At 55.3% G+C, this 22925-nt stretch overlaps 1 protein-coding gene across 9 annotated transcripts in view; it reads left to right on the forward strand.

The window, feature by feature from the left end:
- The window catches only part of CACNA1A (calcium voltage-gated channel subunit alpha1 A), a 114756-nt gene that overhangs the window by 52954 nt on the left and 38877 nt on the right, over positions 1-22925 (forward strand). For 5 of the 9 annotated variants that reach the window (XM_056119618.1, XM_056119620.1, XM_056119611.1 and 2 more), the window contains exons 6-17: positions 1726-1919; positions 10992-11095; positions 11943-12058; positions 13011-13065; positions 13343-13440; positions 15881-16090; positions 18858-18970; positions 19418-19530; positions 19622-19753; positions 19924-19996; positions 20839-20956; positions 21076-21143. In XM_056119618.1, the coding sequence (XP_055975593.1) occupies positions 1726-1919; positions 10992-11095; positions 11943-12058; positions 13011-13065; positions 13343-13440; positions 15881-16090; positions 18858-18970; positions 19418-19530; positions 19622-19753; positions 19924-19996; positions 20839-20956; positions 21076-21143 (1394 nt within the window). Of the gene's footprint in view, positions 1-1725; positions 1920-10991; positions 11096-11942; positions 12059-13010; positions 13068-13342; positions 13441-15880; positions 16091-18857; positions 18971-19417; positions 19531-19621; positions 19754-19923; positions 19997-20838; positions 20957-21075; positions 21144-22925 lie in introns of all 9 variants that reach the window. The other 4 variants (XM_056119613.1, XM_056119617.1, XM_056119616.1 and 1 more) reach the window with 1 other exon arrangement.

Consider the following 22925-nt stretch of genomic DNA (forward strand, 5'->3'; position numbering starts at 1 on the left):
CTGTCCTGCGTTTACTGCACAGTGTGCCCCTACTGTGGGCCAGTGGGCCTCGCCCTGGCCGCTCTGGGCCAATGGTTCTCACCCTGGCTGCACTGGACCAATGGGGACTCGCCCTGGGCACTACACTGGGCCAATGGGACTCGCCCAGGTCTCACTGGGCCAATGAGGACTCGCCCCATTCACTGCACTGGACAAATGGGGACTTGCCCTGGGCTCAGCACTGGGCCTACGGGGGCTGCGGGAGTGTGTGAATGTGTATGTGAATTCATGCTTGTGGACGGAAGCTTCTCTTCTCCCTCCCCTTGGACCCATCCCGATCCAGACCGTGCTGTGAGCCCCGCATCGACCGGAAGCCACCCATTGGTTTCCTGCAAAAGGGGCAGCTATTGGCACGGGTCTCCTTTCTGGTGGCATTTTCACAATCTGCCTTCTGCTGTTTGGGGAGAAAGCTGGGCTCCTAAGCCTAAGGGTAAGAACTGTGTGTTCTGGTCTCCCTCGCCCCCAGAACAGCTCCCCGAGCCCAGTACATCTCAAGGAATTAAAAGAATAATAACAATCCATCCGGCTACAGAATAAATGCCAGTCGATCATTGCCCGAAGGAGATTGCCCAGAGAGACTGCACCCACCTCACCTCTCTCAAAGCTCAGGGCACCTGGGCTGAAATTGAGAATCCAAAATCTGGTCCCTGGCTACCGAGTTGTTCGGCTGGAAATCAGTTATGAAAAAGATGACATTACAACTTTGCAAAGAGGGAAGACGTTATTTGTGGACGGAAGGATAGAAAGTCTGGGGTTAACTTTAAAAGTGTTTTTTTCCGGCCGAGGAGGGAAAAGGAGGTGCCTGCAGCTGGTGGCGTTGAGGTGGTGACTGGTTCCAAGGAGCTCCGCCGACTGGTCTGTGTTTGTGTGTACCTGGCATTTTTCTTTTCTTTCTTTTCTTTCTTTTCTTTTCTTTTTCTTCTCTTTTCTCTCTCCTTCTCATTCTCCTTCTGCTCCTTCTTATCCTTAGTTTTCTGTGGGTCAGAGACTAAATAATTGTACACGTTGAAGGAGGTACTTGGGCAGTGCAGGTAACAGGCATGATAAATCTTACGGGCTGCAGCTAAAGCTGGATTTCAAGGGCAAATGATAGCAATCCATCTGAACCGTTCCGAGGTGAGTACGCTTAGGAGACAGCAGTGTGAGGAGCTTCCCTTACCCTCATCCCTTGCCCATCCTGGATCAATCCCCAGCACTGCCTAGGGACCCCCTGAGTAGTGCCAGGAGTGACCCCTGAGCACTGCAAGGTGTGCACTATTCCCCCCAAACCCAACTAAAATAAATTAATATCGAAAGCAATCTCCCAGGCCAACACAAATTCAATTTCCAGAATCTCATATGGTCTCCCCAAACCCTCCAGGAGTGACCACTGGGCTCAGTGCGAGGAGTTAAGTCCTGAGCACAGCTGGATGTGGCCCCCAAACAACAAAAACAACAAAAGTGAAAAAAAATCAAATGTTCAGAAAAAGACGAAGCATTGGTCCCTTGGGGTCTTCTGCAGGGAGTGGGGGTGGGGGAGGGATGGCATCTGGGGCTCCCACATACAAAGCTGCACTCCGCCCCCAGGCCTCTCCCCGCCTCCCTCTTTTTCTTTTTCTCCCCCCCCCACCCGATTTCTTTCCACCGTATCCGCTGACCCTCCTGACTCCGCTTCACCCTCTCCTCTGACCTCTTTCCCTCTCACAGACGACATCCAGAGCGAGTCCCCTGCTCCATGCGGGACAGAGGAACCCGCCCGCACTTGCCCCAACGGGACCAAGTGTCAGCCCTACTGGGAAGGGCCCAACAACGGGATCACGCAGTTCGACAACATCCTGTTTGCAGTGCTCACGGTTTTCCAGTGCATCACCATGGAAGGCTGGACGGACCTCCTCTATAATGTAAGCAAGGGGCGGAGCCAGGTGGCTGGGGCGAGGCTACTCGGCTGGGGGCGGGGCAAAGAGGCCGGGGTGGGGCCAGACGTCCCTGGTGAGGCTGGTCCCCTCCCGCGGCCTGGCTCTGTCCCCAGGTAGCTCTCACAGCTCTGCCAGAACTTGGAAGACTGGGGGCTGCGTCAGAACCGTAAGAGGGGCAGACCGGAGGGTGCATGAGGATCTCAGAGCTGCCGGACCAGGCCCGACTTTGCACAAGGATGAGGGAGGGATAACCCCAGTCACCGCCAGGCGATCCGGGTGATGGTGGACTTCATCTGCAGGAGGCCCTTTTGTATCTAGGTTCTCTGTGACTGCCCCCCACCCGCCTGCTGAGAGGGCCTGGGAGAGCAGACTCAAGGGGCTGGGCCGGCTCTCCCCACACCACGAGCCAGTGCGCATGTCCTGCTTCTAAATTCCGTTCTGACCTTCCCAGCGCTTGCGTTTGAGTGGACGCGAAGGAGAAGCACACATGTATAATTTATTTAATAGTTTTTAAATATTTACACAGATGAGGTGGGCCTCTGTCAGGCCTCATGTAGGTTTTGGAAATGTTAGGGATGGGTCCGATGCAGTCCCACACTGACCTCTCCCTGTGCTGGTTCCAGCCCCCAGCCTGCACATAACACACACACACACACACACACACACACACACACACACACTAAAATTGCTGGTTAAGATTCTACCACTTGGACCCAAGAAGTGGAAAGCAATAGCAGGCATCCTTCCACTTGGCAGGGCAGCAGAATTCTCTGCTGGGCAGGGTGGGCCATCCTTAAGAAATCTTCTCCCTTTTGAGGATAAGCAGCGGAAGGATTTTTACAAGAACCCATTTTTTGAATCACTGGCTCATTTTAAGATGGGGTAGAGATAGGGAGGTCAGCTTGAGAGTGGGCAGTGAAAGGAACAGGCCATGGACAGTTGTTCACGTTGCTCACGGCACAAATTGTGGTCTCCCAGGAGCACCATTCAAGAATAACCCTTGTAGATGTCCACCATGAGGAGATGGCAGATTGACAGGTACAAAGGCAAGGGGCAGTTGTTCTAATTTGCATGAAGATATCACCTTACACATTATCTCTTTGAACATGCCACTGATCAGAAAGTTTGCCTCTCTCTCTCTCTCTCTCTCTTCCTCTCTCTCTCTCTCCTCCTCCTCCCTCCTTCCTTTTCCCTCCTCTCTCTACAAAGATTGAAAATGTAAAGGCCCCCTCCTTCCTGCCCCCTGACTTTGCAAGCCCCTTTCTGTGGCTCGGGAGTTGTGGACCCCCAAGCAGCCCCAGTTCCCAGCTCTGGCCTCTGCTGCCGTCAGAGCTGAGCGGGTGGGTGTGGCCATGGAGCTTGGCATTGGGGTGCAGAGGCATCCTATCCCAGTACCTTCAATCCCCGAGTTCCGGGCCCCGCGGCGTGGGCCAGGCTTCTGGGTCCCAGAACCTCATGTCCTTTGGCCTGGCACCGTCAGGATCCATTCTTTGGATTCTTAATTATTCATGGGGCGCCTCCTGGGTGTCGGGAAGTATCCAGGGGAATCTATTGACAAGAAGCAGACTGAGATGCCCACCTGGGTCGGAGAGACAGGCAGGAACAATCAGGGACAGTCAGCAGATGGGGTCACCTGGGGTAGGGGTGACATAACAGAGATAGAAGCTTGGGGTTGTGGGGGGAGCTAGTCTGGGCCAGGCTATCCAGGAGGGCTCCTTTGAGGAGGTGACACTTTCCGGGGTGGGGGTGGGGAGAGAAGGAGGGAGCCAGGCAACTATGAGTGCTGAGCCCTGTTTATTTAATGGAGGCGCATCTAGTGATATTCGGAGAGCCTGACACAGCTGATAGCACAGGCTTGACTGAACCCCTTCCCCGTCCTCCCTCCCGAGACCAATAGAAGGAGCTCCAGCTGCCCCCCCCCAAGGTGCTTCCATCACACTAGGCCCCCTCTGGGGCTCCCCATTTCCGGTCATTTTTGTTTTCACCCCACCCCCTTGGCTTCCTGGTTCTTGTCCTCTTGGGGGTGGGGTCAGCCTGTTTGCCTCCACTGACCTCATTGCCATTGGAGATTCCTCTCAGGACGTGTTCCCTGGTGTCACCTGCGTGTGAGGGACCGAGTGTCATCAGGAAGTCCCGCCTCTGGGGACGGGGGGGGGGGGGGAGGGGGGGAGGGGGTGGGCACAGAAAGTCGTGGGAAGCGGACAGGGGGCAGGGCGGTAACGGGTCCCAGGGAGCGCTGCCTTCTGCCTCGGCAGGCGTGGGGCACCGCTGCCAAGTCACAGACTCACACTGCGCTTGCTGCAGGGCACCGACGCCCACAAGCCCGTCTTTGCTTATTGGCTTGGGGGTCACACCCGGTGATGCTCAGGCGTTGCTCCTGGCACTCAGGGATCTCTCCTGGCGATGCTTGGGAGACCATCTGGGGTGCTGGAGATCGAACCCGGGTCAGCCACGTGCAAGGCAAACGCCCTCCCTTCTCTACTCTCGCTCTGACCCCCAGAATATCATTTTAGCTCCACAAGGCCCCTCCTCCGCCTGCATTGCTTAGGTTTGGGTTTAAACCATGAACTGGGGCAAGAGGGAGGTAGATACAGTTCCGGATCTCTTTCAATCTCATGTTGCAAAAACTTGGGAGGTGGGGTTTGGGACCATACCCAGCAGTGCTCAGGGTTTACTCCGGGCTCTGTACCCAGGTATCACTCTGGTGGCACTCAGGGAACCCTCTGGGGTGCTGGGAATCAGACCTGGGTGGGCCACGTGCCAGTCAAGGCCCCTTCCCGCTGTCCTGTCACTCTGGCGCCACCAGTTGCCGAGCTCTGGAACTAACAGGGAAGGCGAGGGAGGTGGTGTGGTGGGAGAGGTGGCTGCCTGGCAGGTGGCAGACCTGGGTTGGAGTTCTGGCACCACACGGGTCCCCCGGGCACCACCAGGAGTGACGCTGACAGTGCCAGGGAGTAGCAGGGGCTCGTGCCGGGCCGGGGACTGTTTAGAATCTGCCCTTAGCCCCTTCAGCTTCCTCTTTCTCTCTCTGTCCCCAAACATCCCCCTTCTTGGAAAAGGAGGAAACTGAGACCTGACACCAGCGCCCCCCTCCCCCACTGCCCTGCTTTTCTCCCTGCCACCTCCCACAGGGAACAGGCGGGCCTGCTGCTCCCGCCTGGCTTCCCCGGGGTCCGTTTGCCCAAGACTCAGAACAGGCAGCGCTGGGGTGACACGTGTTTCCTTGTCACAGGGTCCCCCCTCACCATCTGGACGCCGACACGAGCCAGGAATCACCTCCAGCCTGCATGGGGGCCGTCCCCGACATGCACCCGCCAGATGGGCCGGAGCAGCGGGTGTGGGGGCTGTGGGGGGCTGGGGGGCAGCTGCTCCTGGGTGTCCTGGGCAGGGCAAGGACACGGGTTCCCTTTAGGCCACCGTGGGCTGAGGGACCCCTGCACACAGCCTCCCTCGATGCAGGCCCCGGAGGACCTGGCCCGGCCCCTCCCCTGCGAGGGCTGACTCCTGGCTCTGTGCTCAGAGATCACTCCTGGTGGTGCTCAGGGAACCATAAGGGGTGCTCCAGGCCAAGAACTGGACCGAGGTCAAGCACCTTGGTCAAGCACTCTACTATCTTCCCAGCCTCCCCACTCCCAACTTCTCTAAATTAAAATCACTGAGTGGAGCTGGAGCGATAGCACAGTGAGTAGGGCGTTTGACTTGCACATGGCCAACCCGGGTTCGATTCCCAGCATCCCATATCCTAAGCACCACCAGAAATAATTCATGAGCGCAGAGCCAGGAGTAACCCCTGTGCATCGCCGGGTGTGACCCAAAAAGAAAAAAAAATTAAAATCACTGAGGGCAAGGACCTGAGTACAGAGTGTAGGGCACTTGCCTTACACGCAGCCAACTGACCGAGTTCAATCCCTGGCATCCCATCTGGTCCTCCAGCACCGCTAGGCGTGATCCTTGAGGGCAGAGCCATGAGTCAGCCCTGAGCACTGCTAGGTGTGGCCCCAAAAGAAAAATAAAATAGTCATACCCCAGGGAAGAGCACTGCAGAGGAGCAGGGCAGCCAGAGAAAAGGTCCTGGGGCTGCACGCAGGCATCTGGTGTTTGCAGGGCGCTGGGGTGGCTGGGTGGCTGGAGGGGTATGCGGGTGGGAGAGGGATTGAATGGGGGTGTTATCCTGGACAGAGAGAGCCTTGGGAAAGGTTTCATTGGAACGAGGAGGAGTTTAGAAGGCTGGACTGGAAAGAAGAGGGGCCCCCACCCAAGGCCACTGGAGGCTTTACACTCCCCAGGCCACCACCCACCCCCATTTCTGTGCCCTGGGCTGGAAAATTGGGTCTTCTGAATTTCACTCTCTCTCTCTCTCTCTCTCTCTCTCTCTCTCTCTCTCTCTCTCTCTCTCTCTCTCTCTCCCTATCTCCCCCCCTCAACACCCCCTCTATTTTTTTCTGAATGAACCATTCTTTCAAAACGAGCAGAAAATGAAGCCTAAAGCAGAAGGCACTTAAGGATTTACTGGGCCCAGCCATTAGTTTGCTGAAAGAGCGTTTCTAGGGCTTTTGAAGCGGCTGGCACCTTGCTGCAGGCTGACAGCACCGATTCAGCACTTTTCCCTCCCCTTTAAGGCCATCGTGGGCAGTGGATAGCAAATACTATGGAGCAAGGGGCTGGAGAGATTGGGAATTAGGGTTTCTGCAAAGCGTAGGGAGTAGGATCAGGGGCAGAGAGGCAGAACACACACACACACACACACACACACACACACACACACACGGTACCCTCAAATCAGCACCACACAAAATCTAATGGAGACAGGTTTTACAGTGAATAAAGCCGCACACACCCCTTACCACTGAGCCGTCTCACTGGCTCCCCCAAAAGACTCCTCTGACTATTAACCCTAATGCAGGAAATTCCAATTTTCCTGTTCAAGGCAGCAAAAGAGAGTGGATTACTATTTGAGTGGGGGAATAGAACTACACTTGAGTTTATTATGGCTGGAGAGAATACAACATACCAAATTTATATCCTCTACCTCAGTTTTCCTACCCAGGGAGGGACCAGAGGGATGACATGTCACTTTTAAGTTTCTTTTCCCCTTTGGCCACACCCAGCAGTGCTTAGGGCTAACTTGAGTCTGCCTTCAGTCCTGGCAGGCTTGGGGGATCATATGGGGTGCCAGGAATTGCCACCTAGTCAGCCACATGCAAGGCAAGCACCCTACCTGGTTACACCATCTCTCCAGTCCCAACCTTGGAGGGCTCTTAAGGGGGCTGATGAGCTCAACAAAACCTGGGGCCTGGGCAGGCTGTTAGCTGGGGAGCATGTCAGTAGGATGGTGGGGTCATGGGCAGGGGTCTAAGCGTTGTCGGGCGCTGCCTGGGGGTAGGCTGGGTTGAGGGGCTGTCTCTCACCTTTCCCCGCCCTGCTTCTCACGCTCCCTCCTCCCTGCCAGGGCTGGCTTCTCTCCCGGGGCTATATTTAGCCCTACGAAACGGGGACAAGAGGCCGCAGCCACCACTGCATCCAAGGAGACTTGCAGGAAACCAGCCCTGCCTGTTTTCCAGCCCTATTCTGCTGACTTCCCTAGAACTTCTAGAACCTTGTAGAACCTTCCAAAGCCAAAGCTGCTTTGCCCCCGACCCCCACCCCAGGGGCTTGTCGGAAGCCATACATTGGCGGAAATCTGGTACATGCCTCATCCCTGGGGACCCCCTGGTGTCTGTGATAGAAGATGGCTTTGTTGGTTTCAATGTTTTAATTGTGGGGAAATATGCAGCACATAAGAAGTGTCACCTTTTTGTTTTGTTTTTGGGCCACACCCAGTGGTGCTCAGGCGTTACTCCTGGTTCTACGCTCAGGGATCACTCCTAGCAGTGCTCTGGGGATCCTATGGGGCGTCGGGAATCAACCCGGGGATGGTCGCCTGCAAGGCAATCACCCCTCCTGCTGGACTATCGCTCCAGCCCCTAAATTACCATCTTTTCAAGGGTCCGGTTTGGGCTCATGAAGCACCATCACCAGATTCTGCAACAACCCGACCCTTCATTCCCAGAACTCTCATTTGGCGAAACTGAAGCTCTCTACCCAGAAAACAAGTCTCTTCTCCAACCCCCTACCATCTAGTTCCTGTCTCTATGGTTTGAATTGTCTAGACCACATCCTATCTCTCGGGCTGTGACTCCTCTAGGCTACTTCCTGTCTCTATGGCACTGACTGCTTGGAACTTCACGTGTTGAAGAACCCCAGGGTCACTTTGTGACTGTGTTATTTCAATTCCGCATCATATCATGAAGGCACAACTATGTTATAGCAGAATGTGCTTGCTATTTAAGCTCTGTTTATGTCTCTGGGTCCAATTCCGGGTACCACCAAATAATAAACGGGATCCTCAGCACTGCCAGGACCTTCAAGTACCATGGCAGGAGCAGCCACCAAAAAATGGAATGTGTCTGGTCTACATCTGGTGGTGCTTTGGGGCTACTCCCATTTCTTCCTAAAAACGGGGAGCACTCCTGGCTACCAATCCCGTACTCACAGTGCAGCCTGACAGTTTCCATATTTAGACTTGGTTGCCCTGGGGGGCTGCCATAGCCACTCCTGTCAGTGCACAGAAGGCCCCGCATTTAGGGGCATAGAACTCGACCTTATTACATGCCAGGCATGGGCTGGGCACTGGTCCTTTGAATTAATCTCTTCAGTCCCCTCCACCTACCAAATTTCTGTGGCTTTTTTTTTCTTTTTGGGTTGTACCCGGCATTGCACAGGGGTTACTCCTGGCTCATACACTCAGGAATTACTCCTTACGGTGCTCGGGGGCCATATGGGATGCTGAGGATTGAATCCAGGTTGGCCGAGTGCAAGGCAAACGCCCTACCCGCTGTGCTATCGCTCCAGCCCTTTTGTGGCTACTTTTTTAAAAAGTGGTTACTCCTGGCTCTGTATTTAGGGAAGCTCCCTACGATGCCTTTAAGTCTTTGTGGTGACAGACATCCAGTGTTAGGCCTTCTGCATGTAGAGCTTGTGCTCAGCCCAGGGGACTATCTCCAACATCCTGCCCCAAGCCACTTTTCCTTATTTTGATTTTGGGGCCACACCTAACTGTGTTCATGGATCACTCCTGGGGGTGAATGGGGAAACTATATTCAATGCTGAGAATTGAACACGGTTGGTTACATGTACTCGAAGAGCCTGGAAAGCTACCGAGAGTATTCAATGTGCCAAACACAGTAACAAGAAGTCTCACAATGGAGATGTTACTGGGCCCGCTCGAGCAAATCGATGAACAACGGGAGGACAGTGACAGTGACAGGTTACATGTAAAGCAAATGCCCTGCCCTGCACTATCTCTTCAGCCCAAACAAAACTATGTTTTATTGAAAATAAACATACAGAAAACACAGTCATAATAAGGAAGGAACTCCATCCATTTTACACACTGTAAACAAGCAAACGTCTCAGCTGTAGAGGACCCCTAGAGGGTGCACGTGAGAGGCTCAAGCCTGGCCACCTATTTGGCATGAAGGGAAGTGAGTGTATGTGTTATTTTTTTTTTTGTCTTGCTTGACATGAAGCTGCTCAGGTTCCTTGTGATGTCAGGCACACCTTGAAGGTTGGAGGAACATGCAGTACTCAGGAAGCCCTGAATACCATTCCCAGTAATATCCAACCAACTAGGATGAACTCTTCAATGTCCAGACAGCAATGAGTTGATGTCATACCCAGCACTGTATGTTGGGAAGAGAGCCATATAGTTGTGGGACTTGAACTTGGGGACTATGCTCCAGCCTTTTGAGCTTTCTTTTCTGACACACTACCCATTATTGCTCTTCTCTCAGCTGTTGAGTATTTGGGTTGTTTCAAGGGCAGGGTTATTGTGGCGGTCTTAACTCTAAACATCTTTGCTCATGCCTTTGGCACAGACAGATTCATGTTTTTGTTTGGGGATGTCCAGGTCTGGACAATTCAGTTGGACCCTCCACTGCATTTTACGAAGTGTTTATACTTTGGGTGTGGGTTGCATTGAGTTCCATCTTACCTCCAAGTTCCTGTATTAACACACTAACACCCACCAACCCCCCCCCAGCCCTTGTGACTATATTTGGAAATGGGGGTCATTGTGGAAGTTATTCATGAAGGCACACTCATTAGGATGGGATCTGTTTCGGTAGAACTGGTGCTGAATAGAAGGGAATCAGATGCAGAGACGAGTGTTCTCACAGAGAAAATTGTCAGGGAGAGGAAGTGCCTATACAAGCTAAGGGGAACCAATATTGTCAGCAAACCCTGAGATACCATAGGAGAGGCATGGAACACTCTTCTGCAGAGACTTCGAAGATGCCAGCCCTGCTGTCCCCTCCTCTTATCTCTGGGGCCTCCAGAACTGTGAGATTATCCTTTTCTGTAGTTCTGAACCAGTGGGTGGTTCTCCAGAAAACTCATACACCATGCCTCAGCAGCCCTTCTGGTTCCTTTTCTCCCTTTTTCTCACCCAAACCTGCAGCAGTCAGTCTTTCTTTGTTATCCTTTCTGCTGGCAATATTGTTGTGCCTCCCCAGGTGAGCTTTTAAAGCCACTTGTGGTGGCCCTGCATTCTCTAGTAGTCACAGAGCTGCTGCTGACACCCCCCCCCCATTGTGCCTTTCACCAAGGACCCTCCGCTTTCTCCGGAGGCTGGTGATGTGAGGATTCCCCTAAGCCAGATGTTATGTGTATGGGTCCTGGTTCCCCACTAACTGGTCAAAATCCTGCATCCACTCATATGTAGCTAGTTCTGTAAATGTGGGTTGGCTGTTATCTTTTTTGAGTCTCAGATTCTGCATTTTTAGGGATGAACATGAGTTAGGGAGCATAGGTCATTTGCTTCAAATGTAACAAACACTGTTGGTGCTGAATTCTGTCATTCTCAGTCTTATCACTTTTCTTTCTGCCACTTGATTTTCTTTTCTTATTTTTTCAGGGGGTGGGGAGGTCAGCCAGTTCAATCAATGTGTGCCCCCATATCCCTCCTCTGAACCCTCCGTGGTGATAACCTGCCTTCTTCCCTCCTTGTCCCCCTCCCAGAGCAACGATGCCTCAGGGAACACTTGGAACTGGTTGTACTTCATCCCTCTCATCATCATTGGCTCCTTTTTTATGCTGAACCTTGTGCTGGGTGTGCTTTCAGGGTAAGTTTGCCTCCTACATTCTCACCTCCCGTCTCCAATCTCTTTCCCAGGAAAAGGAGGCAGAGCCACATTCCTTGTCTCATGCCCTGGACAGGTGGTACCGGGGACAGTGACCCTGTCAGCTGAGCAGCTGAGATCCAAAAAATTTTCCGTTTTCCAAATTTGAAATCATATGCAGTCAAACATGCGTTTCTGTAATGAGCATGCACATGGGCCTCCAAATCGTAAACCTTTTTTTTTCTTCAATCACAAAATCTAATTTTTCTCAACCCACGAAGTCAGGAATGGCAGGATGGCTCTGTGCTGCCATCAGGATCGCCAGCCACTCCTTCTAGATTTCCACCCTGACATCTTTACCAACTGCTTTACAATCTCAGAGACACCTCGAGATCTCAGAGCCGGCACAGTGCACATGTACGAGTGGCCATTCCAGACAGGAAGTGAAAACTGGTAGACAAGAAGAGGTGTGGCCTAAACAGGAAGAAGGCAGGATATAGGAACAGGTGGGACCTACTCAGGGAGGCTGGACACCGGAAGAGGCGGGACCTAGGCAGTGGTCGGTCAGTACTTCTGTTTAGGTCTCCTTGGACTGAATTACAGTGGGGCTGGAACTTTTTCTTTCCTAGAACTGCAAGGATGGAACCGACAGCTGGCGGCTGTGCCTGCAGAGTGTAGGAAATTGGCCAGTGTCCCCCCACATGTAGAAAATATGGTTTTTCCCACCTGCGTAGACGTGACTATTCTTTGTAGCAACCCCTGGCCCACCCATGGGAAACCCCTTGCCCACCCAGGAGAAACACCCCGCCTACAAAGGGGAAACGCCTTTTTTGTGTGTCTGCTTCTGCAGGGAGTTTGCCAAAGAAAGAGAGCGGGTGGAGAACCGAAGGGCTTTTCTGAAACTCAGGCGGCAACAGCAGATTGAACGAGAGCTCAATGGGTACATGGAGTGGATCTCTAAAGCAGGTGAGGTAGCCAGAGGCAGGGAGTCTACACAGTGCATCATGCCCACTGCGTGTGTGGTGACATGGGAGGGGAAGACTGAGGGAGGAGAAGGAGTGTCCGGTGGGGGCATCCTACTGTTTCTCCAGGAGTCTGGACTGTGCTGTATGAGCCTTGGGGCGGGGTTAGGAGGCAGCATCTTCTTGCAGTATAGAATACTTACATTTTCAGGCTCGGGGTGGAAACAGCACGGCGGTTAATGCATTTGTCTTGCACACAACTGTACCCTATTTGATTCCTGGCACTATATATGGACCTCTGAGCACCACCAGGAGTGATCTCTTGAGCCAGGGGCAGTATCTGAGCATGGCTGGATGTGGCCAATCCAATCCCACCCCATCTCTCTGCAGTAAAACCCAAAACTCTTCGTTCCGTTGCCTGCTGGCCAGGCCCCTCGCCTCCCTGGGCCTTTGTGTCTCTCAGTTATAACCCCGAGGGAACTGTAGCAACCACTAGATAGGGCTGTTGGGGTTTTCAATGGGATAAGTCGGGTCATTGGTTCAGCTGCCTTTCCATGCCACTGTAGAGCTGGCAGAAGAGTTGGAGGGGAGTTGGAGGGTGAGTCCTGCCTGCCAGGTGGGGGGAGACCCTTATCACCCACCGTGATAAGGTGGAGGAGGGTCCTCTAGGGAGGGGACATTTAAACAGGACCCCGAGGGTGTGAAATTGGAAGCTGGGGCCTGGAAGGGTGTTCCAGGCTGAGGGAATGGCAAGCGCTGAGCTGCTGAGTGTCCTGACAGCCAGTGTGGTTAGAGCACCTGGGCAGGAAAGAGTGTGATGTGAGGGAGGGAGTACCAGGGGAGCGGGGTGCAGCTGAGTGGCGCCAAGCCGGGTACAGGGAGGGCAGAGACACGGATGGACTGTTCCTCCTTGGGAACCCAGGGGCTCAGCTCTGCCTCCCCCCTACCCCCCACAGAAGAGGTGATCCTCGCCGAGGGTGAGACAGACGGGGACCAGAGACACCCTTTTGATGGTAACTCTGAGCCTGGGGAAAGGGGCAAGGTCCCCAGGGGGCGGTGGATGTGGGGGGCGGCCTTGGCGCTGGTCCGGCTGAGGTCAGGCAAGAACAGGAGGGGCTGGGTTTGTGGATGAGCCATGGTGTGGGGGAGGGGCCAGTGTGGGGAGGGGCCAGTTGTGAGGGAGGGGCCAGTGTGTGGGCGGGGCCAGGGGGCGGGGCCGGCTTGCTGCGTCCTCCTGTCCCCTGTCCTGCGGAAAGGGTGATGGCTTCTTCTTCTGTCATGTTCCTATTGTTGGAGCTCTGCGGAGAGCCGCCATCAAGAAAAGCAGGACCGACCTGCTGAACCCCGAGGAGGCCGAGGATCAGCTGGCCGACATCGCCTCCGTGGGTGAGTCCTGCCTGCCAGGTGGGGGGAGACCCTTATCACCCACAGTCTTGGAGAGACGGAGGCAGAGCGAGATCAGGGCTTGGGCACCAGCCTCTCGCCGCCTGTGTGCTGTGGGATGGGGGACACACTGATCACCCCACCACAATGTTGCATTTCTTAAAGTCACCCATTGAGAGCCGTCCAGAGTTGGTCCCCTAGTGGGCTCCTGTTACAGTGAGCGACAGAGCACGCAGATGGACGTCTGAGGGACAGGGGGGGGGCGACATCCTGGAGGACCGGGGTCTGAGTAGGAGTTGGTTGCAGCAGAGGCCAGCACATGAGACCAGGGGCACCCTGGCTCTCTTCCTGCCCCCCCACTCCATCTTGGCCTTCTCAAAAGTGGATACTTGGTTTCAGAAATGGGTTTCTCCCTTCTTGACAGAGTGAGAAAGCATCCAGGGCAGGACAGAGCAGGAGATTCCTGAGGAGGAAGAAATTTAGGAGAAGGAGGGAGGAGTCCAGGCAGAAAGTAGGGGAGGCCAGAGGGGGTCTGCACATACTCTCTTCTAGGCAGCCGCTGACCCTCTTACACTCTTCACTTAACCACCCCTCTGACCTTTGGGCCAGAAGTCAGCGCGTTTCCAGGGCCAGCCTGCCCGCCCTCAGGTTGGCAAGGGCACCGTTGGGCCACCGGGCTGAGTCTGTCCCCGTCTCCACCCTGGCGAGCGTGGTTGCGATGGTTTGTGTACAGTGCTTCCCCCACCCCTTGGGCGTATTTCCTTGGGGGATAATTATAGGATCAAAGATATTAACAGCTTTTCAACTCATTATTCACAGAGCCACTCTGAGTTTCGAAAGCATGGAGCCCATTTATAAAACTGCCAAGTATGCGGGTGTGCACCCCAGGCCCCCCCACTCTGAGACTCTGAGAAGGCGGGGTCCCCACCCTCCCAGAGGCTGCTTCAGTTTGGGTTTTCCCATCCAGCCACAACACCCTCCTCCTGGGCCAGACTAAACCAGTCCCAGTTGGTCTCTTTCCAGAAAATTCGTGAGTGAGGCTATTTCATGAAGGACCCCCCCCCCCCATATTTTCACAGTGAGCTAATGCTGTTTAGTTATTTGGGTCACAGCCGGCAGTGCCCAGAGCTGATTCCTGGCTCTGCATTCCAGACTCGCTTCTGGTGGTACCCAGGCAGGTGCCAAGTGGGACCTCCTCTGTCCCACTGCTGTCTTATGACACTCTCATCTGCCTCTGTTACCCCCAGGCCTCCCCTATTCCTTGGTAGTCTCAGTTCTGTGGCCCATGGCCACAGGCCAGTCATCTGCCCATGCTGCCCCTCCCCTCATCTTGTCTCTGGATACCACATGGAAGTTGAGGTCACCTGATGTATACCCATGTCACTTGTCACTTTCTTTACTTTATTGATGTCCTTTTTTTTTTTTTGCTTTTTTTTGGGGGTCACACCTGGCGATGCACAGGGATTACTCCTGGCTCTGCACTCAGGAATTGCTCCTGGCGGTGCTCAGGGGAACATATGGGATGCTGGGAATCGAACCCGGATTGGCTGGGTGCAAGGCAACCGCCCTACCCGCTGTGCTGTCGCTCCAGCCCCATGTAATGCCCTTTCATTTTGACCCCAACTCCATAGTTCCATTTTGCCAGGCAAAAGTATTTTTGTCCTTGCCCCATTTATGAAACACAAGGTAGTGGTTAAAAAAAAAAAAAGAGGAGTGAACCTCGACTCTAGTGGAGAGGACCAGGCATCTGCCCTTAATTAGCAGAAGACAGAAAGGCTGTCACGTTCCCGAGCACAGAATGTGGAGAGATGGGGTGCGGCCTGCCGGAACATCCTTTGTAAGGTGGCTGAGGCCACTTGGCCACTCCTTGTTTCAGCATTGCCACTTCCAAGATATTTCTCTGCCGTTGAGTGGGGTAGCTGCCGTCTTTGGGGTTCAGAAACAGTTTAGATAGTGCGATGGGCAGGGTTCTTTCCTTGCATGCAGCCGACCTGGGTTTCCCAGGCACCACATAGGATATCCTGAACCCCACCAGGTGTCATCTCCGAGTGCAGAGCCAGGAGTAATAAGCCCGGAGCACAGCCCCCCCCCCACCACCAAAGAAAAAAGAAAGAAATGGGAGCCTCAAACAGTTCGCCTGCTTTGCCAGACAGATGTGACTGATGAGAGACACCGGTGTAGCCTGTAGGGGGGGTCCTTCCTATCTGCCAGGAACTCTGGGATGTCGGGCAGAGGTGCCAGTGGAGACGGGGTGGCCCCTCTCCAGGTTTGACTTGCTTTCCACGCTGTGGGCACTGTAGTGATGTCATGTAGCATCCTACTCTTCCAGCTTCTTTCCCCAGCAGAGGCCACAGGGCCACATGTGGCGCAGTAGGCAGCCGGGAAAGGGGGAGTCAGCCGTGCAGGGGACCCCCGTGACTTGCTCCCTCCTATTCTCCGCCAGGCTCTCCCTTCGCCCGAGCCAGCATTAAAAGTGCCAAGCTGGAGAACTCTACCTTTTTTCACAAAAAGGAGAGGAGGATGCGTTTCTATATCCGCCGCATGGTCAAAACTCAGGCCTTCTACTGGACCGTGCTCAGCCTGGTCGCCCTCAATACGCTGTGTGTGGCGATTGTCCACTACAACCAGCCTGAGTGGCTGTCAGACTTTCTCTGTGAGTACCGCCCCGCCCCCACCAAGCCCCATTAATCCCTGCCCCGTCCAACCACTCACCGTGTGCCCCGCCCCCGAAGAGCCACGCCCCTGATGGACCCACCCCGTCAAGCCACGCCCCTCGGAGCCATGCCCCCATCTTGACCCACCTCCAAATCAAGACCCTATTCCTGCCACGCCCTCACGGAGCCATAGGACGTGCCCATAGGACCACGCCCACCGGAATATCAATTTCCCTGTCACTCTTCTTGCTGCTGCAAGTTGGGGTTCTTCAGGGCTCCCCCTGGATGGAAACTGCCTTTTCCTGGGACTCCAACTGCTTACTAAGACCGGTATTGAAGGGCAGCCCCCTAGCTAGGAGGCCCTTGGCATTTCCTGGCCAGCCTCTCCCTGCCCTCCAAGATTAAAAATCAATCACCAGGCTGGAGAACAGCCCCCGGGGACTTGGAGCAGAGACTTTGCATGCCAGAGGCCTGGTTCCCATCCCCAGCACCGCTCACTCCCCTGGAGCCCGAGCCAGGGAACCCCCTACCTAGCACCATCAGATGTGGCGCCAAAACAAAACAAAAAATGAAATTGATCATCTGTGACTGAGAGGCATTCACAAGAGACTGGTGCCTGGGGGGGTCCTCTCAGTGGTCCCCCTCGTCTCTCCTCCCTTCTTTAGACCCACCCCACTCCACAACTCTCTTGTCCCCCTGAAACCTTTGCTTGAAGATCCCTCTCTAACAAGACTGTGGGCTTCTATTCCTTCCGGAGGGACCCAGAACAACCCCCTCCTTCTGGGCCTGGATTCCAGAAATCAGCACCAACTTGTACCATCATGCTGGTCTGGTTGCCTGGCTGGGGTGCAGTAAAAGGTGGCAGAGCTCTCAACAAGTAAAGAGTTCTGAGAAGTCAACATGTATGGTGTCTGGGTGCAGAGGCCTGGCTCCCGCTTGTGGGGACCCCCACATGAGGATCCCGGAATATCATGGCTGCCTACCTGGTGACATCTCCCCCACCCCCATTTCCCAAATTCATATTAGACCCTTGTCCCCTAGATCTGAATCAACACATCAGACTGGCCTAGAGGATCCTGGGAGCCCAGGCTGGGTCCTCTCCTGGCCCTCGTTGTCTGCTCTTGTGCCCCTCCTTCAGGGAACCCCCCAGAGGCCATTTCTCCTTCCCAGAACCCTGACCTAGTTCCAGCCGGTAGTAATTGCCTCTGTCCCCCCCCCCCCCCCGAGACTCTTCCCAGCCAGGCCTCTGTGCATCCTACCTCCTCCAAGACTCTATTTTTAATCGCCCAAATTCAGGCCCCCCCAATCGCCAAGCTCTGCCTGTCCTGGTTTGGCGACAGGCAGTCGGCACTTCTGAGCCTCCCCAGCCCTGGCACTGGAGCCTCTGTCTGTAGCACCCTTCAGTACCCCCACTTCCCAGGCAGGACCCTGAGAAGTACAGTGGCCTTGCTAGGCCCACGCTGTGGTACAGAGGCAGGGTCGGAGCCCCATATTCAAGCCCCGTCCCCAGGGATCAGGTTCCAGCCCTCGTCACTGAGCCACCTAGGGGCTTGGTGCCTGCTCAGCCCCTGCCTCACCCCAAGACCCTGGGCAGGCCTTAAGGTATTGGACATCAGCCCCCTCACTCTCCCTGTGCTGTGGGTGCCCTGGCCTCAGCCCTGGTGGGTTGGTTGTTGGTTGGCTGATAGTTGGGTGGTGGGTGGGTGGTTGTTGGTTGGTTGGGTGAATAAGGTGGGTGGATGGTTGTTGGTTGGCTGATAGTTGGGTGGTGGGTGGGTAGGTGAATATAATGGGTGGGTGGGTGGTGGTTGGTTGAGTGGATAGGTGGGTGGGTGACTAGTTGGTTATCTAATTGGTTTGCTGGTTGGTTAATTAGCCAGTTGGTTAGTTGTCTGCCTCGTCAGTTTGGTGTATTAGTTGTAGTTGGAGCTAGTTGGCTCTTTGGTTCATTGATTGGTTAGTTGGTAATTTGACTGGTTGACTGGCTAGTGGCTTGGTTGGTTCCTTGGCCACTTCATTGGTCAGCTTGTTAGTTCTCATTAGCTGGTCGGTTTAAAGATGCACTAAGGGACTGGAGCCATAGCACAGTGGGGAGGGCCTCTGATTTGCATGTGGCTGACCGGGGTTTGATCCCTGACACTCTGTTGAGTTCCCCAGTGCCCACCAGGAGTGACCCCTGAGTGCAGGGCCAGAGTAACCCCTGAGCACCACCAGGTGTGAGCCCAAAATGAAAATTATAAAATATAAACTACGCTGAGCCCCCAAGAAGCCCCTGGCTGACCAGCACAGGACATAGACCCCATCAGTGCCCTGCACCCAGCGTGTCACACAGGGCAGTGGGGCCAAGGCCACAGGCCCACAGGCACCACGGAGAAGAGCCTAGGGCAGTTCTCGGGGAGTGCAAGTGGGAAAGACTTGGGCTTCCCTTCTTTTTTTTTTTTTTTTTTTTTTTTTTTGCTTTTTCCATCATACCCAGCGAAACCCAGGTTGCACTCAGGAATTACTCCTGGCGGTGCTTGGGGGACTCTATGGGCTGCCGGGGATCAGATCAATCCCGGGTCAGCTGCATGCACTGTACTATGACTTCGGCCCCTGTGCTTTCCTTTTAGCAGAGAGGAAACTGAGGCCCTCAGCCAAAGTCACTGAAGGTCATCTGCCCCCTCCCTGCCGGCCAGACAAGCCCCAGGACAGGGCACTGGTAGACAGGAATGCTGGAAGCCCTGGTGCTCCCCACTCATGCCCTGTCTTTGCCCCTTCTCCCTCCAGACTATGCAGAATTCATTTTCTTAGGACTCTTTATGTCCGAAATGTTTATAAAAATGTACGGGCTCGGGACGCGGCCTTACTTCCACTCCTCCTTCAACTGTTTCGACTGCGGGGTGAGTTCTGTGGTCCAGCTCTTCCCCGGGCGGTGCGGTGGTGACCCCAGGTCCTCTCTTGGGGGACAGAGACACCTCCCATCAGAAAGGAGCAGAAAGGAGCTGCCCTGGAAAGTCACTTGACCTTGTTGGCTGTGGGAACTCTTTGCCCGAGGAAGGGGGTTGAGATTGGAGTCTGGCAGGGGTGTCCCTTAATGAAAGGGGGCCACAGGACCAGAGACACAGTGTGTGTGTGTGTGGGGGGGGGGGGGGGGGGAGGCATCTGCCTCAGGGTGGCCAGCATTTGATCCGATCACTGCATAGCACCCGAGGAATGAACTTTGAGCACAGTCAGATATGGCTCCCTCCCAAATTAATCAATTAAAGGGGGTGGAAGAAGGGGTACCCCGACACCTGTCCCACTTTTGGGGAGGGGTGCAGCCAGGACACAGCCCCCTTTCCCCCCAGGTCATCATCGGGAGCATCTTTGAGGTCATCTGGGCCGTCATCAAACCCGGCACGTCCTTCGGCATCAGCGTGTTACGAGCCCTCAGGTTACTGCGTATTTTCAAAGTTACAAAGTGAGTCTCGGGGCACCCTGGCATCCCGAGTTGGGTGGCGTAGGGTGGGCCGCCAGGGCCATGTCCAGCCTCACCCCCGGCCCCCCGGCAGGTACTGGGCATCTCTCAGGAACCTGGTCGTGTCTCTGCTCAACTCCATGAAGTCCATCATCAGCCTCCTGTTCCTACTCTTCCTCTTCATCGTGGTCTTTGCCCTGCTGGGGATGCAGCTCTTCGGCGGTCAGTAAGTGTGCGGCTGCCTGGGGTCCCCCCGCCCGCCTCCACCGTAGAGGTACCCCGCAAGCTGGGTATGCGAGCAGCTGGGCGGGTGCCCTTCCCCGTCTACTCCCAGGAGAGGAGCTGGGGAACCAGGACCCCAGAAACACCTGCGTGCCCCCCGCCTCTCCACCCCAGGTTTAATTTCGACGAAGGGACTCCCCCCACCAACTTTGACACCTTTCCAGCGGCAATAATGACGGTATTCCAGGTGAGAACCCACCCCCTCAGACACCCCCAGGAGGAAGGGGTGGGCGAGACGGGGCCAGCGGCTTCCACTGCAAGAATGGGGAGCAGGCTCTGCAGACTGGCCGGGTGGGGTTCTTCTGCAGTCCGTGGGAGCAACCCCCTACAGGAAGGTCTGCATGCAGGAGGGGGTTCCAGGGGCTGCTCTGTCCTCTGCTCGGGGTCCTCACTGCTGGTGGTCAGAGGGAAGCAGAAGTAGACACGGAGACACCCAAATCCTCCTACTTATTCAGTTCCAAGGCCAGAAGCCCCACCTCACCACACCGTCCCCAGACACCCCCATCTCTGAAGGAGAGGATTTGTGGGTGCGCCGCAGTAAGGGGGATCCCTTAGCACAGGCCTTTTTCATTCCTCGGCCCGGCAGGAAAGGCGGCGAGCCATAAAGGTTCCGCTCTTCCTAGAAGCCAGGCAGGAGCCCTAGAGTCAAGGGATCTGTGGGGGACTAGACAGACGTATAGCGGGTTTGGGGGTTGGGGTGCACGCGTGCCAAGGGTCGCGGCTCAGGGCCTGACTGCGCATGTGCCAAGAAGTGTGGTGGGGGGCCGTCTTGTGGAGGGATGTGGTTTTAGGGGTCTGACCGCACGTGCACTGAGGAGCGTGATGGGAGCGTCTGACTATGCTTGCGTGAAGGGGCATAGCGCCACGTCTGACTGCGCATGCGCAGGGGGGGTTGTCGCTTAATGCCCACGAGCAGAGGGGCGTGGCGGGCGGGTATGTGAACGCATGCGCAGAGGGGCGTGGCTCGGCTTCTTGCAATGAGCACCCGCTGAGGAGCTCGCAGCTCAGAGGCCATGGGCTCCCTTGCAGATCCTCACCGGCGAGGACTGGAATGAAGTCATGTACGACGGCATCAAATCGCAGGGCGGCGTGCAGGGCGGCATGGTTTTCTCCATCTATTTCATCGTGCTCACGCTCTTCGGCAACTGTATCCTTCCCCGCCGGTGGGCTGTGGGCGGAAGCCGCGGGAGGGGGCTGCGAGGAGGGGCAGCAGCTATCCCGGTGCCCACAGTTCGGGCGATGTTTCCCTGACTCCGGCGTCTGCAGACACGCTCCTCAATGTGTTTCTGGCCATCGCGGTGGACAATCTCGCCAATGCCCAGGAGCTCACCAAGGTGGCGTGGGGGGATGAGGACCTGGCAGAGAGACCGCGGGGCTGGCGGGGCTGCCGGGGCCAGAGCTTTTGCAGAGGCCCCGGGCCAGGAAGGCACCTCCTTGGCCCCCGCAGACTGTCACACTTCCAGCAGGGCTCGTCGCAGAGGGGTGGAGTGAGGGCGAGACAGCGGGGTACACGGGAAACAGATGGCAGGGTGCACCCCATGCCCTGTATACAGGGAATGGGCAGCGACAAGGGACTTCCGAGGACAGGGAGACCGTCAGGCGGGCAGTCGGAGTCACGACAGGTCTGGAAAGACAGGACAGATGGAGAACCGGGTCCTGAGACTGCCTGAGAGGTGCCCCCCACCTCCACCCCACCCATCCCCTGGAACTTGGGAACCAGCCAGTATTCCATCACCTCCGCTTGGATGCAGCAGAGAAACAGGGCTGGAGGCTGGAGGCATGGCCAGCCCCTTCCTCATGGGGAAGGGAAACCAAGGCCACAGTATTTTTGGTTTTTTTTTTTTACAGGGTTTTTTTTTGGGGGGGTGGTATTCATGACTAGCGCCCCAGGGGCCAGGGCTGGAACTTAGGGCCCTACCATCAACTGCTTTGCATATGGTGAGTGCTCAGCTGTGGTTTGAGCCTTCATTTCATGAAGCTGGTCAAGGACAGGCTGGGATTCGAACCCAGACCGGGAAAGTTCCCACACTCAGTCCCCTTACTCAGCTTCTCTTCAAGCCCCGCATGGGAGCCCCGGGGTTTAAAATTAAGATGATCACCACCCACTTCCCAAGTGCTGAGCACTTCGTGACCAGCAGGGCCTGGGTGGCCTAGGGCACTGAGTTGCTGGAGGTGGTGGCCCCTGGGCCCCCTAAGCACCGTTTGGAAGACACTTCCCCACCCCCGTTTTTCAAAAATAATTATAACCACCTCCCAAAGGATATAATCACCTTTCTGGGGTGCCCAGCTCCCTCTTGCATGTGGGATAGGGAGGTGCTGTGTCCCCGTAAGATGGATGGGAAAGCTGAGGTCGAGAAAGGGTGTGAGCCTCCTCCCATGGCTAGGAAGGAAGACGGTAGAAGTGTGAGAGAAGACAGGACAGCTCAGTGGAGAATGATGGTGGTACCCATGCAAGAAGTCCCTGTTCTGTGTGTGGTCAGTGCTGCCAGAGGGGCCTGGAGGAGGCCAAGAGGCAAGTCCATGGCAGGCAGCCTCACAGGAGCCTTTCAGAGCCAAGCACACATCCAGAGCAAGACGGCCAGGGATGGTTGCCCAGGTTGCACACTGCACCAAGGAGCCCGTGGGCATCTTTGCTGTTGTTGGGGAGAGGTGCCAGGACAAAAGCATCATAGGAACTGGGCTTGGGGGTAGGGTGCTTGTGTCTCCCCCCAGCAGCCCCATCCCATCAAAAGAAAGTCGAAAGCAGTCAGTTTTCCTACACACATGCCTGTTGCTGAGCCTCTAGCCACTGGACCTGGGAGGGAGGGAGGAGGGTGGGCAGGGTTCCCACCCCCCAGGCCTCCAGCCCAGGGGGGTGCATGAAAATGAGAACAAAACTGGCCAGGTGTGTATGGGTGTGTGTGTGTGTGTGTGTGTGTGTGTGTGTGGTTTTTAACCTCTGCGCTATCTCTTCAGCCCTTTTTAAAAAGAAGCAGAGCCCAGGGACCATAGGACAGCAGGGAGGGCATTTGCCTTGCATGCAGACAACCTGAGTTCTATTCCTGGCATCCTATAATATGCCCTGAGCACCCATCAGGAATAATTTCTGAGTGCAGAGCCAGGAGTAACCCCTGAGC

This window comes from Sorex fumeus, unplaced genomic scaffold, assembly GCF_029834395.1.
Source record: "Sorex fumeus unplaced genomic scaffold, SorFum_2.1 ptg000041l, whole genome shotgun sequence".
NCBI lineage: Eukaryota > Metazoa > Chordata > Mammalia > Eulipotyphla > Soricidae > Sorex > Sorex fumeus.